The sequence below is a fragment of the Triturus cristatus genome, chromosome 4_2 (genome assembly GCF_964204655.1).
Source record: "Triturus cristatus chromosome 4_2, aTriCri1.1, whole genome shotgun sequence".
Taxonomy (NCBI): Eukaryota; Metazoa; Chordata; class Amphibia; order Caudata; family Salamandridae; genus Triturus; species Triturus cristatus.
In genome coordinates this window covers 123889448-123904796 of record NC_140586.1, presented here as the reverse complement: position 1 = coordinate 123904796, position 15349 = coordinate 123889448, and the positions used below count along the sequence as shown (strand labels likewise).

General features: G+C 46.3%; 1 protein-coding gene across 1 annotated transcript in view; it reads left to right on the top strand.

The window, feature by feature from the left end:
• The window catches only part of KEAP1 (kelch like ECH associated protein 1), a 152514-nt gene extending 137972 nt beyond the window's left edge, over positions 1–14542 (top strand). Inside the window, exon 6 of the mRNA XM_085600761.1 lies at positions 14086–14542. Within this exon, the coding sequence (XP_085456887.1) occupies positions 14086–14255 (170 nt within the window). The 3' untranslated portion in view covers positions 14256–14542. The remainder of the gene's footprint in view (positions 1–14085) is intronic.
• Positions 14543–15349: the final 807 nt, after the last annotated feature.

Genomic DNA, 15349 nt, shown 5'->3' with positions numbered 1-15349 from the left:
CGGCCGCTTCCCTTCCTACTTTAATGCACTGTTAAAGCAGAATCCACGCGTCGTGACCCCATCCCCGGCCATCGCTCTCTTCCATTCACCATCTGCCCCCCCGTCCTTTCCCCTCCTCCTTTCACTCAGTCATTCCATTCTTACCCCTCCTTCATTCACCACTGCCTCTCGCCCTTCTGTTAGTTTCTTTCCTTCTCTCGCCTCTATCAGTTCTCTTCTTCTCCAGACCTTTCTCTTTGCTATCTCACCCTCCCTACTCTCCTGTCCTCTCCATTCTCTTCATCCGTTCTTCCTCCAAGGTCCCCTCTCAGTGCCAGAGGTGGTATTTGCAGCTGTGTCGTTTATGCCCCGTGCCTGGCCGCTCCTTCCCCATCTCAGATAATATCGTTTTTTTATTCTGTCTTTATTTCTATGGCCTATGGCGTGATATGGACGATGAAGGCGCGGATCGATTGGACGCTGCTGATAGCAATAGAGCTTCCATCTCACAGGGTGCCACCGACTGGTTTTGTTTTCACTTTGTTTCCACTCGGCGAAAATGTCCCGATATTTCTTGTGAATAGCGCTTTCTTTTCCAAGGAGAACCTGTTGTCATCTGCAGGGAAATTATAGCAAAGTTCATAAATAGGTCCAGCCCTGCCTCCACATGCCCTTTATAACCGTTACTTTCATGCCCAAACATGAGAGACAGCGCGGTACGTATCAGACGCATCTCTCTGGATGGACTCCCAGCTATGTCTTGGTATTAATTTAAATAGTTTTTTTTTCAATGCTTTGCAAAAAAACAATCTTGATGATTGGCGATTAAAAACATGGACAGAGGCCTTCCACTACAATCTGCTTTAAAACCCATATTACTCGTGACCGAGGCACTGACTGTGGTGTTTGCTTATTTTGAGGGGGGGCCCCAGGTTGGGCTGTTATTGACAGTACAGCTGTGCTCACAAAGCATAAGTGTTTGAAGAACTGAAAACTGGGGGAAGCCTGGAAGCAGGTGGGGGGATGGGCTGGCGCGGCCAACTTCAGCTTAGATTTTCAGGATTACTTGTGTCATATTTGTTACCTTTACAGATGCATCCTGCTCTCTCTCACCCTAAAGAATTTACAGGTGCTTAACAAAAAGGCCACAAACCCATCTGCATGCCACTGGGAATCCCAGCCATAATTGCTCCCTTTCCCAAGGCAACCCCCCTGCTCTGACACTTTATTGCCCTGGCTGTCTCTGAGGTCTCGGCGCCTCATTCCACACCGCCGCCATCTGGTTTGCGCTGTGGTTTACCCCTCACTGTGGGAGTCGAAGGGCCTTGTACCCAGGTGGAGGGTGCCCAGTGCAGAGAGCCACCCGTCTGCCATTGATTAAAGAGGCCTGCTCATCTCCCGCGGCTGTCATTTTCAACACGGTTAATGAAACTGAAGCTGTATTCAAGAACAACACGCGTGGGGCCTAGGACTTCTCGGTGCCCCCTTGTGAAATATTCAACAACATCGCTGGTTCCTTTTCACCTTAGCCGGCCCCTTTCCCGCACCCGGCTGTAGGCTACATTTCTACATTGTCTGATGCAGCTGTTCATGATTCAGGTGACACTATGACCTCTGGGAACCCGAGAGCAATAAATAATAATAAATAGGCTTCGTCCTCTTTTAAGAAGCAGTTTCTCTATTAAGGTAAGGGAGGGCCATACGGAGCTGCTCTAAATGGCCTGTCTTATCACCTGAGCTAATTCCGGTGTTTATTGAATAGATCTTTGTATTTCTTGGTAAATCTGGTTGTGTATCATTTGAATTATTTACTAATCTCTGCAAACCCTGTATGTCTCCTCCTATCCCGTGTAATTTTCAGACTTAATCTGATGGAGGCGTCCATGTAGCTGACCAGCAGTGAAATTAGCGGTTCATTATTGGAGTTGTTTGGGGTGGGGGGGATGTTGCATTCCGATGGAACGCCCTCGCATCATGACAACAAGCATTTGCAATGCAATAGGTCTCGCAGTTGTTAAGAGTTTGAGCTATTGGCACTGTAAATGGCAATGCATTTTATTTATGTGTGGGTTTTTAAAACATAAATAAAGGCATTGTCATTTACAATGCCAATAGCTCAAACTCGTATAAATGCGAGACCTATTGCATTGCAAATGCTTGTTAATAGTTCTGCCATTTAAAATAATACCTTACAAGCCTAGTCAGGGCATTTGCAACTATAGCCACATTACAATTTTCTTCTTTTCTTTTTTTTTAACCAAACTTATCTAGGTGTCACCTTTCTGTTTTAAAAAAAGATAATGGTATCTTGAGTTTCTGGATTTTTTTTATTTTTTTTAGCTGCGGGTTTAATTGGAGCGCATGGTTTAATTTTTATGAAAAGTCAAGTTGAAGCCTTGCAATCTTTATCTATTCTGTTGAATCACAGATGGTGACAATGGGGTTTCATACTTATCATGCTCTCCTATTATTGTGTTCCAAGTCCAGAATGGTTTTCTTTGACTTAAGAGGTTTAACTTTTAATATCATATTGAAACATTTTTGGTGTGGGTATAAAGATAACAGGTGAACATCTGGTACAATATAGTACTTAAATTTGTCATTGGCATGAGAATCATCACAATGGGACTATGCCCATCTCTTCATCTCCAACGTCTTCTTATATGAGTAGGGCACCTTCATCTGCCTACTTCCAGTCTGTGCACACTAGTCAAAGAGGTGGAAGAGTCTTGGAGCAGTCCACAGGAGCTTAAGATTCTGCCATTGAAACAGGATGGTTAACTGGATGCTTTTTTGAGAATGGTGGTTCATATAAAGATGATGCGTAGGACTAAGATCCCAGTCCGAGAGAATCTTTTATAACATTGATCTATCATTGCTTCTAGTGTCATCAATCAATCTGTTGTTACTTAACCATTGAAGGTCTCTGATATCTGAACCTGATTGACTGAGGGGTCATGGTGGCAGAAGGTGGGTGGGAAGTAGGCGCAAAGTTCTTATATGATTTGTCTGCTTACAGAAGGAAGTAAATGTTTAACTGACCAGTATTTTAAAACTCTTCGGACTAATCCTAAATTCCTTCCTAAAGTCATTTCTGCTTTTCACATCAGTCAATCTGTTGAGTTACCTGTGTTCTTCCCTCAACTCGATTAAGTGGCAGAACGGAACGGGCGCCCGACGCATTCGCTTAAGAGCCACAGGCCTGCACGGCAACAGTCCCGGCATGGACGTGGGACCTGCCGAGGTGGGTCAGGGGGCCAGCGGGCGGGTCAGTCCACCTCCACCCTGGCCACCACTGCCTCCAAACCTTCCTAGTCCAGTTTTTCAGGCCCATCAAACGCCAGTGGGCGGCAGGATTCGCCATCACCTCCCCCACTGGCGCACCATCACTACGGAGAGGTGGGTTTTACAAATAGTCCGAAGGGGCTACTCCCTCCCCTTCAAGACTACCCCGCCAGCCATGCCACCCCAGTACCGCCGCATGTCGAGGGATCACTTGGCACTTCTTCAACAAGAAGTTGTGGCCCTCTTGGCCAAGGGGGCCATCAAGCGCGTTCCTGTGCCAGAAGTAGGTTGTTGTTACTGCCACTACTTTCTGGTGCCCAAGAAGGGCAAGGGCCTGCGTCCTACCTTAGACCTCCGGAACATCAATCGCTTCCTCCGGAAGGAGAAGTTCAAGATGTTAACTCGGCTCAGGTCTTGTCTGCCCTCGACCCTGGAGACTGGATGGTAGCGTTGGATCTGCAAGACGCATATTTCCATATTCCTGTCCTACCGGCATTACCTGCGGTTTACGGTAGGCCATGAGCACTTTCAGTTTACCGTGCTTCCCTTTGGCCTTACCAGCACCCCTTGTGTGTTCACGAAAGTGATGGCGGTGGTCGCAGCTCATCTGCGCATATCAGGGGTTCCAGTCTTCCCCTATCTCGACGTCTAGCTGTTGAAGGCGGGATCGCCCCATGCAGTCGTCTCCCACCTCCAGACTACGGCCGACCTCCTCCATTTGCTGGGGTTCTCCATCAATGTGCCGAAGTCGCACCTGATTCCCACTTAGAAGCTCCTTCATTGAAGTGGTTCTGGATACGACGCTCTTTCGGGTCTATCCTCCCAAACGGCGAATCCAGGATATTCAGGCACTGATTCCGATCTTTCGGCCTCTCTCCTGGGTTTCGGTCAGGATGACCCTGAGGCTGCTGGGCCTCGTGGCCGCCTGCATCCTGCTGGTCGATCGTGCCAGATGGCATATGCGGGCTCTGCAGTGGGACCTGAAGTTCCAGTGGGCGCAGCATCAGGGGAACCTGTCTGATTACGTCCAGATCTCGGAGGGCACTGCACAACAATTGCAGTGGTGGCTCACAAACCGGCGTTGGGTCAATGGCAGATCCCTCTCCCTTCCCCAACCCGGAGCACACAGTGGTGACGGACGCGTCCCTCCTGGGATGGGGCGGACACATGGGAGAGGCGGAGTTTAGAGGCCTCTGGTCTCCGGTGGAGTCCCGGCTTCATATCAACCTTTTGGAGCTCCGGACAATGTGACTTGCACTGAAAGTATTCCTTCCATCTGTCAAGGGGAGAGTAGTGCAGGTGTTCACAAACAACAACACCGCCATGTGGTACTGCAACAAACAAGGTGGGGTGGGGTCGTGGACCCTATGTCAGGAGGCTCTGCGCATCTGGACATGGCTGGAACATCAGGGCATTCCCCTGGTGGTTCAACACCTGGCAGGTTCACTGAACGCCAGGGCGTACAAACTCAGCCGCAGGTACATGATGGATCACGAATGGTGTCTTCACTCGGACGTGGATGGTCCTCCACCCGAACCTGTCCAGTCTCTACCTTCTTGCGTGGAGATAGAGCGGCGGCAGTTGATTCCTTTCGACTTGCCTCCTGAAGTTTGTAATATCATTCTGGCAGCCAGGCGTCCCTCCACTAAGTTGGTATACGCCTGCAGGTGGAACAAATTTGTGGTATGGTGCACAGCAAAGGCTGTGGATCCCCTTTCTGCCCCTCTTTCAGAAGTCCTTTTGTTCCTTCTTTCTTTGGCCCAGCAGGGCTCTGCTCTGGGCACTAGCAAGGGCTACCTTTCTGCTATTTCAGCCTTTCTTAGGCTCCCTGATCAGCCCTCTCTTTTCAAGTCCCCTGTTGTAAATAGATTCCTCAAAGGCATTACTCACCTTTTCCCTCCTATTTCTTTTGTGATGCCACAGTGGGACTTGAACCTGGTTCTCGCATATTTGATGTGCGCTCCCTTTTGACCCTCTTCACAACTGTCCTCTACGTCTATTAATTTTGAAGACTGCTTTCCTGGTTGCCATCACCTCCCCTTGGAGAGTGAGTGAGCTCCAGGCTCTTTCTTGTAAACCTCCTTTTCTGTCCGTCCATCCGGACAAGGTTGTGCTCAGAACCCGTCCATCGTTTCTGCCAAAAGCTATCCCTGCTTTTCACATTGGGCAAACCATCACTTTGCCCACCTTCTTTCTGCCTAAGCATCCTTCTAGAGAGGAAGAGAGGCTCCGCCGTCTGGACCCAAAACGTGCGCTCTCATTTTACCTGAACCGCACACAACAGTTCGGGTGGATGACCAGCTCTTTGTTGGCTACGTAGGCGCCAAGAAAGGTTGGGCTGTACACTAGCGAACTATCTCCCGATGGGTCGTCTTGTGTATTAAAGCCTGTTATTCTCTGACAAAGGAGCCTCTGTTGGGGTTGCGCGCCCATTCCACCAGGGCGACGGCTACCACTACGGCGTTGGGATGTAGTGTCCCCTTACAAGACATCTGTCAGGCGGTTACATGGGCCTCTCTGCACACTTTTACTAAGCTCTATTGCCTGGACAGCCAAGTCCGGAGAGACGGCTTCTTTGGCCCTTCTGTTCTCCCGGGACTTCCTGGTGTGATCTTGGTTCGCAGACCCACCACCAGGATTGGTATTGCTGGGGTATCGATTCTAAGATAAGGAATCTATCACCAAAGTGTTTCTTTCAGATGCACAAGTTACTTACCTTCGGTAACGATATATCTGTAAGAAACTTTAGTTAGTGATAGATTCCTTACCGCCCCACCCATCCTCCCCGTTCTGCGAACTGATTTCTAGGGTTAAGGTCATCTCTTTCAGGGCCCTAGTTTCAAGGCACCAGTGGTCAGTATCTTGCATGGCTCTGCGTTCCTGGAGCCGAAAGTCGTGTACAGAACTGACGTCCGCACGTGAGGGCGGCGTCTAAGTAGCTGCCGCGACGTCATCTTGGCGACCACGACGCCAACAACTGACGCGGAGCCGGACAACGCCACCTTCTGACGCGCAGGGGTACTGCTGACGAAAACTTTCCGTATCCAGTCTGACGCCATGGGGTAATTCTAAGGTAAGGAATCTATCACTAACTAATGTTTCTTACAGATAAATCGTTACCGAAGGTAAGTAACTTTTGCATCACATGCAGTACGTACTACTGCAGTAACTGAGCTAGTTGGACTTACAAAATATGACAGGTTGGCATTTTGTTTGTCGGGCATCCTTTTCTCTCCATTCAACATCGCACCTACCGTCCATGTAAATAGGCTGCATGACTGATTATTTAAATACCACGCTGTTATCGGACCACCTGTCTGTAATATGTAGAGTATTTCACAAAATATTTGCAGCATGTGCTGCTGTAGGTCATATGTAGTTCCCACTCCTGCTGTCTAGTGTTGGACGTGGCTGTTTCAAGTTCTTTTTCTTTGAAGAAGAGGCTTCAGCTTTGAAGTAACTCATGATACATCCCCCTCATATCCACAGTGCACCAGGTCATAAGCTCTAACTTAGATTGTCTTTGTCGGTCTTCTGGTTTGGAGGTGTCTGAGTGCTCCGGAACTGTCACAGTACAGAAGCAAAAAACTTTGGTGCCAAGCCCACACCCCATTATATCCTTATGTGGCCATAGACTGCATTGGAGCAAAATAGGATCCAGAAAACTGTGACCAGGTCATATGAGAATTAATCATTGGGGGGGAGGGGGGGGGTGTAGAGAATGCACCTTTGAATTTTTGTGCTAATTGGTGGTGTTCAAAGTGGGATTTCCAATGCCAACATTAGGTATCCTTATGCACTGCTGATATTGCCTCCAAGGAGACCAATACTAGCATTTAGCTCTAATGTCATGCATGGCATAAAGTTTAAAGTTTGTGCTCAGATGTATAACAGCTCCTTATCAGTTAGCTTTTTTATGAGAACACCTTTTTGAGCCACTATTTGATTTCATTTTAGAAACAAGAAAGTCACAGACATGGAGAAGGCCATGATAGCATTTCTAAACCAACCTCTAAAGTCATAGTTTCATAGGTCAGAAACGCTTGCAGCTGCAACATCATCAGGAAACTCCCAGTGTCCTTCGTACCAAGTGCAGCATCCCTTTCAAGAAGGTCAAACATCCAACCCATACTTCAAAGGCGGCCTCTGGTGCAACAGTAGCTGTAAGTCTAGAGGCACCCAAAACAAGACCCCTCTACCACCCCCAAATCGATGACGTTCCACGCATTCCCCACCACCACTCAACACCTGTTGGGGGATGCAACAAGTTATACCTTCCCCAGTGGAAGGATATAACCTCAGACGAGTGGTTGGTTTCCATCATACCAACAGCTGCTGCCTTACAATATCAAACCAGACCACCAAAGATCCCACTACTTCATTGTAGCATCAACCAAGACCACCAACACCTGGAGGAAGTGCAGGAATTGCTCTAAAACTGATCTATCAAACCGGACTCTACACACTAGTGATAACTGTTTATCTACTCCCTGTTCTTTCTCATTCTCAAGAAAGACGAGATGTTACAGCAGATACTCGACCTAAGATTGCCCAATCTGTGCAGCATGTTATAGTACTTCAAGATCATGGCCCTCTAAGACCTTATTCCTTTGCTCTGTAGCGGGGACTACATGGTGACCATTGATATTTAGGGCACTACGTCCACATCCCTATCCGCACAGCTTCTCGCTAGTACCGCAGCTTTGTGATAAATGGATTTCACTATCAATTCCATGTCCTACCATTTGGCATCAAATCCGTCCCTCAAGTATTTACCAAGTGACTTGTAGTGGTGCCAGTGCATCTTCGGTACACCACCATTCATCTTGGAGGGTTAAGAGCAGGAGCAGAGTGCATTGTCTCGCTCAGTCCTCTCACTCCTCCACACATTGGGATTCACTGTCAGTGGCAAAAAAAAGAATCTCACTGCATCGAACAGACACAGCTGTTCATGGGAGCCATACTATATACACTGACCGGTAAAGCCTACTCCAACAATTAGAGGGAGATCGCATTTCAAAGGCTATTTCTCCTTCACAAGACATTGCATCCTTCAACAATGAGAATGACAACTAAACTATTGCAAATGATGGCATCTTGTGTTCCACTAGACCTGAATTTCCAGGTGTACATGACATCCTTACGAAATGCTTTGTGAGGCAATGGTTATAAGTGACTGGAACATGGACAGATCTAGTGTTGGTGGAGCCCAATATTCAGCACAGACTATTACGGTTAAACAACAAGAGCCTGTTATTAGGTGGGTCGGTACACGACCTGAGTCACTGGTGCCATCTACACAAACTCCTTTCTCATGTGGTGGAAGTACACACAAGGCAGCTCACAATTGAGGGCCAGTGATCCGTGCAGCAAAGACACCTGCATATCAGTATACTGGACCTAATGGCAGTTCAGCTGCTGGGGCTACTGTGAGCATTTCACCAACTCATTTTCACCAAGTCTCTGTTTATTCACAAAGAGAATATCACCACAATGTACTCCTTATAAAAGCAAGGGGGATACATCACCCAAAAAGTTCCAGTGCAGGCATTATTTAAAGCACATATAAAAGGTAGGAGTAGCGTACCTTTCAATAAGAATACACCTAGGTGCTGTAGAGACTTGCCTACCATCTGGAGAACACCAGTCAATCTTTAAAATAAGGCCTTTGAAGATGTTCTCCCTCCTCCTACCCCACTAGAACCTTCATAGGGCTTAAACAATGTTTTTATACTGCACGGGGGCCTGTTGTCCACTTTAGTTCCTTTCTTGAACAGTGGTCTTCTCCAGCACTGAATCGTTCATATATTCACGATTGAATCATTCCCCATCGTCAGATAGGGAATACCTGGTAATCTTAAATGGATGTAAATAGTGTTAAAATAGATAGACCTCAACAGTGTTTGTTTAGTAGCACAGCCACGTCATTTGATGCAACTCAAAAGTCAGCTAATGAGATGGAAGTGCCAGCTCTCACTCTCTAGAGGTCACTATAACTCAGATTTCTACCACACGTCATGTGTAAGGGAGCCCCAAGAAGAGCTGTGCTCTAACCTCTCAGTGACCTTATCCTGAGGTTCTTTCTGGTCTACCCTGGAATTGAACCAGTTTAACCTTCAGAATACTGTAATTTGTTTTTTAGGGGAAATCCTTTTTTTTGAGCCAGGGAGACTCTTCATCTGGCACCATGGACGAAAAAGAGAAAAAGTCTCTTCAAATTCTGACTCGTGGTCGGAAGAAAATCTTCACTTGTGACCCACATGAACAGTGTATTTATTGTGTTTATCCAATGCACAAGCTTTTGCGCTGTAACATTTGTAGAACCTTTTCTTCAGAAATCTTAAAGGACAGAGAAGAGAGCAGGTTGGCCATCTATGTACTGGAAAAGAAAAAAAATCCTCCTACTAAGGGAGATGATTCTTTGAAACGTTCTCTTCCAGGCACTTCTAAGAAAGGTGGCACAAAAAAGGAAATCTATTAATTACCTGTAGCTGTACTTTAGCATCCTAAATCCCCTCCACACACAAAAAACTTGGGTTTCCTCTGAAAATGCCCCAAACATGATGAGCGTCAGCCTGTTCCAAAAATCCAAGTTCTCTGGACATCCTCGCTGACTTTGTCTCTGTTGGTGACTTCAATATCATGGAAAAATCACTGTTGTCGATGTCACTTCCATTGTCTACTGTGGTGCCTGCATCCATGAAGATACCATTGTAGACTTTAACACCATTAACTACCAGTTCCTTGTTGACACACTCTTCTACCAGCGACCCTGTTGTCAACAGCACCACCTTCAAGACCACCATCGATGATAACAGTCCCTTTGGAGTCGAGATCATCATCATCTATGACACCAAGAATGTCTTAGCTTCCCAACATCAAGGGCATCAGCAATTAGTCTTTTACATGCTAGTCTCTTTTTTTTTTTTTAGGGCTCGCCTAGGCAGCGCGTATGTATGCGCTGCTCTAGGAGATGACCTTTTGGAATTGGTCTGTCCTTTTCAAGTGCTTGTGCCGGCATCCACCTTGCGGGAGCGAGCAACAGCGCGCAGGGGCCATCTGTTTGCAATTAGCGTGGCTGCCCTTGTTGACCTTTGCCTGTCTCGGGTGCTCTTTCACTTTAGTGCCGTCCGTGTTTAAGGGACTTCCTAGTGCTGGAAACAGAACAAGCGCTTGCAGAATTTCTTTACTTCTTCTCTGGAGCCCCTGAGTTACTCCGTGATATGCATTAGCCTCTTTTGAACCATAGTGTTGCTTTACTGAGACCTTCCCTCTTGGTCTCTTATCCAGAGACATTTTCCCTGAAATCTTCCCTTAGTGGCTCATATTGTACATTGCTCTCCTCCTCTGTCATGTTTTGTCTCCTGGGGTACTGGTCCGCTTTATCCCACATATACGCGTTTCCTCTTTTACTACTCTTCCCCCATCTTTCTGTTTACCTTTAAAACTGCCAAATCACACTGCGGGTACCTCTCGCCTGTCTAATCTTGCCCTTCTTTCTCCCTCCACCCCTCCTCACCCTCACACCTCCCCCTTATCCTTCGAGTATTCACCTGCTACCAAATATTACACCTTTGCTGATCACCTGGCATACTTTCCTTTCAGCTTTTGACATCCCTTTAGTCTTTATCAGACATACCTCCGCCTCCTTCTCTTCTGTGTCTCACCTGGTCTGTAGTCTTCTCTTCCAATGACCTGTCTGTCATATGACACCTTTTCATCTGCCATACATCACATCTCGCCTACTGTATAACTCATCTGCCTCACTTGTGACATCAGGCTCTTATCTGCCATTTCTCGCCCCTTCAGGGCATGTCCTGTAATCTTACCAGTCTGAGCCACACTGGCTGTACCACACCCACCCGCTCTTGACCAGCCGTCTCAACCCTTCTGATCCTAACCTGCAATCTCACCCTCTGCTCCTGACCTGCAATATCTCGCTCTTTCTGTGGTCTCCCCACTCCTTCCCTCCATCCCGCCTCTTCCTGCTGCTGCAGTGCTACCCCCACAGTTCAGCATGTCCATGGAGCAGGAAAACATTGTGGCCAACACGGTCTTGCTGAAAGCCAGAGAAGGTGAGACCAGGGAGGGGAGACGGATGAAGGCAAGAGTGAGGGTGCTGCCCTCCCTCCGCTCTCTCTCTTTGTAAATCAACATGCACCGACCATATCATGCACCCTTATCGTCCCTCCACATACATCGCATAGCCACACACCTTTCCCAGGCAGACCGCAGACACTCTCAGAAACGGATGGCTCACCAGGCGCCCATGCATTGTGTACAAGCGCAGACGAAAATACATTACGCATACAATACTGGAGGACACACACCTTGCACAGGCTTAACTGGCGCGCACACGCTTGGAGCTCACGTTGCATATTCACACAATGCAGGTCTACAAAAACGTACATACATACTTATTGTGTGAAAACATGCTGCACATAAAAATACCTACAGAAATTGTGTGCGCGCACATGCACTGCATGCGCATTTTACGCATGCGGGCGCAGGCACACAATATGACAATGGGTTTCGAAGGCAGAGTAAATACCGAGCTGGAGGTTACGTAAATTTGACGGCGTTGCTGCAGTTTGGGAAATAGAAACGGCTCCTGGGCCTGTCGATCTGTTTCCATTGATAATGTCTTGTGCAGTGTATCGTTGTGCAGACAGCTGCTTTGGAACGTTTGGAAAAAAGGTTGCATTGTGCGCGGTTGTGTAAAAAAGATCTCGTTAAGACGCTTTGGATTTGAAGAGTGGTATCTCTGAGATAAAGAGGTGCATTTTATTGTCGTAAGGAAATGCACGGGGGGACTCAGGGAGCGCAGAGCTTTCGTAACATTGGTTCTTGGGCTGCGTTGTAAAAGTGATGTGACCATTTTGAATTCACGCTGCTCATGACTGTTGCTGTGTCTGTTATTTATTTAATATTTAGCTTCCAGTCTCTGTTCTCTTTCTTGTACATAATGAATGCTGTCAAAGCTCGCGAGTTATTTTGCACACTTGTCTGGCATTGGCATTCCCCACATAAATGAAAGAATGCCAAATCTACCCGACAATATGCAGATGCCAAGGTCCTTCCCTTTGCGCATATGTTATTGAGGCAGGCTCCTCTCATAGTACATCACAAGAGTTGCACTATCTACGGCATGTACACAACTCTGCGTCAGCATGCTTATCAGCCTGAATGTAAAAGGTACAGGTTTGACTATTTTGATCATGTATCTGTCTTTTTAAAACCACATAAGGAGATGTAATATACATGAATAATACCTGCTGTTAAAACCTGTGTTTATGTTGCGGGCCACTAATTTGTGTCAAAACTCTGTGGTCTAGTGGAGCTCTCAGTCTTTTCAAAGCAAGGCATGTGTGGGCTAAGCAGGAACTTAGATGGCCTTGTATTAACTATTTGGCTGTTCTACTTCACATGTTTGAAGAATAGTTAACAGGGCGACCCGCTTCCAAGAGATATACTTTTGCATCAAGGACCGAAATATAGTGCACCACTGACTTTTACATGCGCCATCTTTGGAAGCTACCAACGTCTTCATGGAGACAAATGACCTTAGCCTTAGAACCAGCTGAACATTTCATATTTATTTTTTAAATCAATTTAGAAGCACAAAGCTTCAAGCACACACACTTAAAAAATTGTCCAGCACAACTTCCGATGTTACACAAAATGTGACCAGTTGCTTTGTCTACTTTCTTATGTTTGTGAACTAGCAGCTTGTGTGCTGCATGGCTAAACACTTATATGGTCCCAAAGGCGAGACCTATTGGCTATGTCAATGCTTGTTCTATTCAAGTGACAGCAAACCTTCATGCACAAATTCTGGTCCTTGAGTTTGAGGATAACCTTGCTGACCAATATGTATCAGAGACTGCTTATAATCCTATGCAGTCGGATGTCCACAGCATCATGGAATTTGAGGATGTGAGAAAGTGCCGGCTTTTTGCATGGTTGCCCCCACTTTTTGCCAAACTGCTAATGTACTTTGACTGAGTGTGCCCTTGGCTTCTGCCAAACAGGTACCCAGGGCCTATGTTCTTTCCCTAAACTGAATTAAAGAAAAAACACAATTGGCACTCTTTGGCCACAGGGCAGTCCCTTGTAAATGGTACCACATGTACCAAGAGCACTGTGGCTAGGGAAGGCCCCTAAGGGCTGCAGCACTTATTGTGATATTGTGCCACCCTTAGAGGCCGTGTGTGTGTGTGTATATACTCACTCTCTCTGTGCGTGTGTGTGTCTCTCTCTCTCTGTGTCTCTCTTTCTTTTTCCAGGTTTTTGGTGCAGGACAAAGTGAGGAGTCGGCATGGCACACATCCCTGTGCGCCATGCCTACAACCCACTGCCCTGGCAAAGGTCAGGCACCCCTCTAGCTGGGTGCCCAAACCAGTGGTTCGGGTACAGGTGCATGAGCCCTGTACCCCTACAGTGTCTAAGCCAATTCTTGGACACTGTAAGTACAGTAATGCCATTAAGAGTATATGGTGATGGGTGTTTGTCATGCGCTGAACACTAGATGAGCAGAGTGTTCACATCATCTGGATCTGCTGCACTACAAGCCCATTGTTATACATGTTTTCTTTTCTATTGCGTGCTATTCAATTCATTTCCATTGTTATCTTTGTTGTGGTTCCCTTTCCGCAGCTTACTAGTGGACTACTTTTCACACCACATTATGAAAAGTGTTTAAAACTGTAGCTGCACCCCTAATCCCATACCCCACACTCAGAAGCATTCCCAAATCATGTACGTTGCACATTAAACTTCGACAGTTGCTTAGTATTAACCAAGGGTTTCTGTCATTTCCAGGTGGATATGATGGGCACAACTTCCTGGACAGCGTGGAATGCTATGACCCGGCCAGTGACACATGGACCGAAGTGACACACATGACCTCTGGCCGTAGCGGGGTGGGTGTGGCCATCACCATGGAACCATGCCGTAAACAAACTGATGCCCCCCGCTCTTGCTGTCTTTAGGAGAACCAGACATTTCCCAGCTCAATTTTGCTTGTGTTTGGGAGGAAATAAAAAAAACAAAAAAACAAACATACAGCAGCTGTGTGAAAATGAAAAATATGACTCAACGAATCGGATAAAGTTCAGTGTTAAAAAGACATTTAACAACAGAAGCCAGCGTTGGACACACTGTATGCCGGTAGTCCAGTCGCCTTTTTTTCCTTTTTTTGTCATTTCTAAATATTTCTTACTGATGACTGTGGTTTGTGACGAATAAAAGAAAAAGTGCCACGATTTACTGAATAAAATGAGGGTCTTTGCCTTCTTGGAGGCAGTAGTTGTGATGCTCAGTACATAGTATGGCAGCTATCTTATTTTGGGGATAAAACTGAGGTTATTTTTCCCTGTAAGGGGTAAGATGGTACTCTTAAGGTATACCACATGTCATGTTCAGAGGCGATGGTAAATGTGGTGTATGAATTCTCAGGTAATCTTGGATTTGTCTGAATGCACAAACTAGTTTCCTATCCCTCACACAGGCTTCTTTCTTACTTTATTGGAGTCAAAGCGATTGCTAAACCAATCCCCATTTTGCCTTAGAAATCACCCTGAGCACTCAGCAGTACAACATTAGTCTGCCTTTTTGAAGGCCAACAGTTTTTGTGACCAGTAGAGTAGAATGTTGCCTAAATCCTTTTTGGTATGCAGACACGGCTTTAGTGTGAATGATGAAATGTCAAAGATCCCAGAGCCCTTTGTTTTTCAAAGTTAGCAAATATTTAACCCTGAAATCGTTGTAATACAACCATGTGGGATTAGCTTCTTTGGTAAGCAATGCATATAGATTTTATGAAACCTTAACTTGTACAGTAATATTGAAATGTGCCTGCAGAATTCCTGCAAGCAAATTTGAGACCTACACAATGACCCAGAGAGCATCAAATTTATGTTATGTAAACTGTGTTCTCCCATTGAACACCCTTCCAACATCTCTAAAAAGGTGAACAGGCTGACACACAGCCTCTCAAGCTCTTAACCCACTTAGAGAAAGAGTGTAGGGTTTTGGGCTGAAGATCTTAGAGATATATAGAGGTTACCACAAATTACCTTAAATC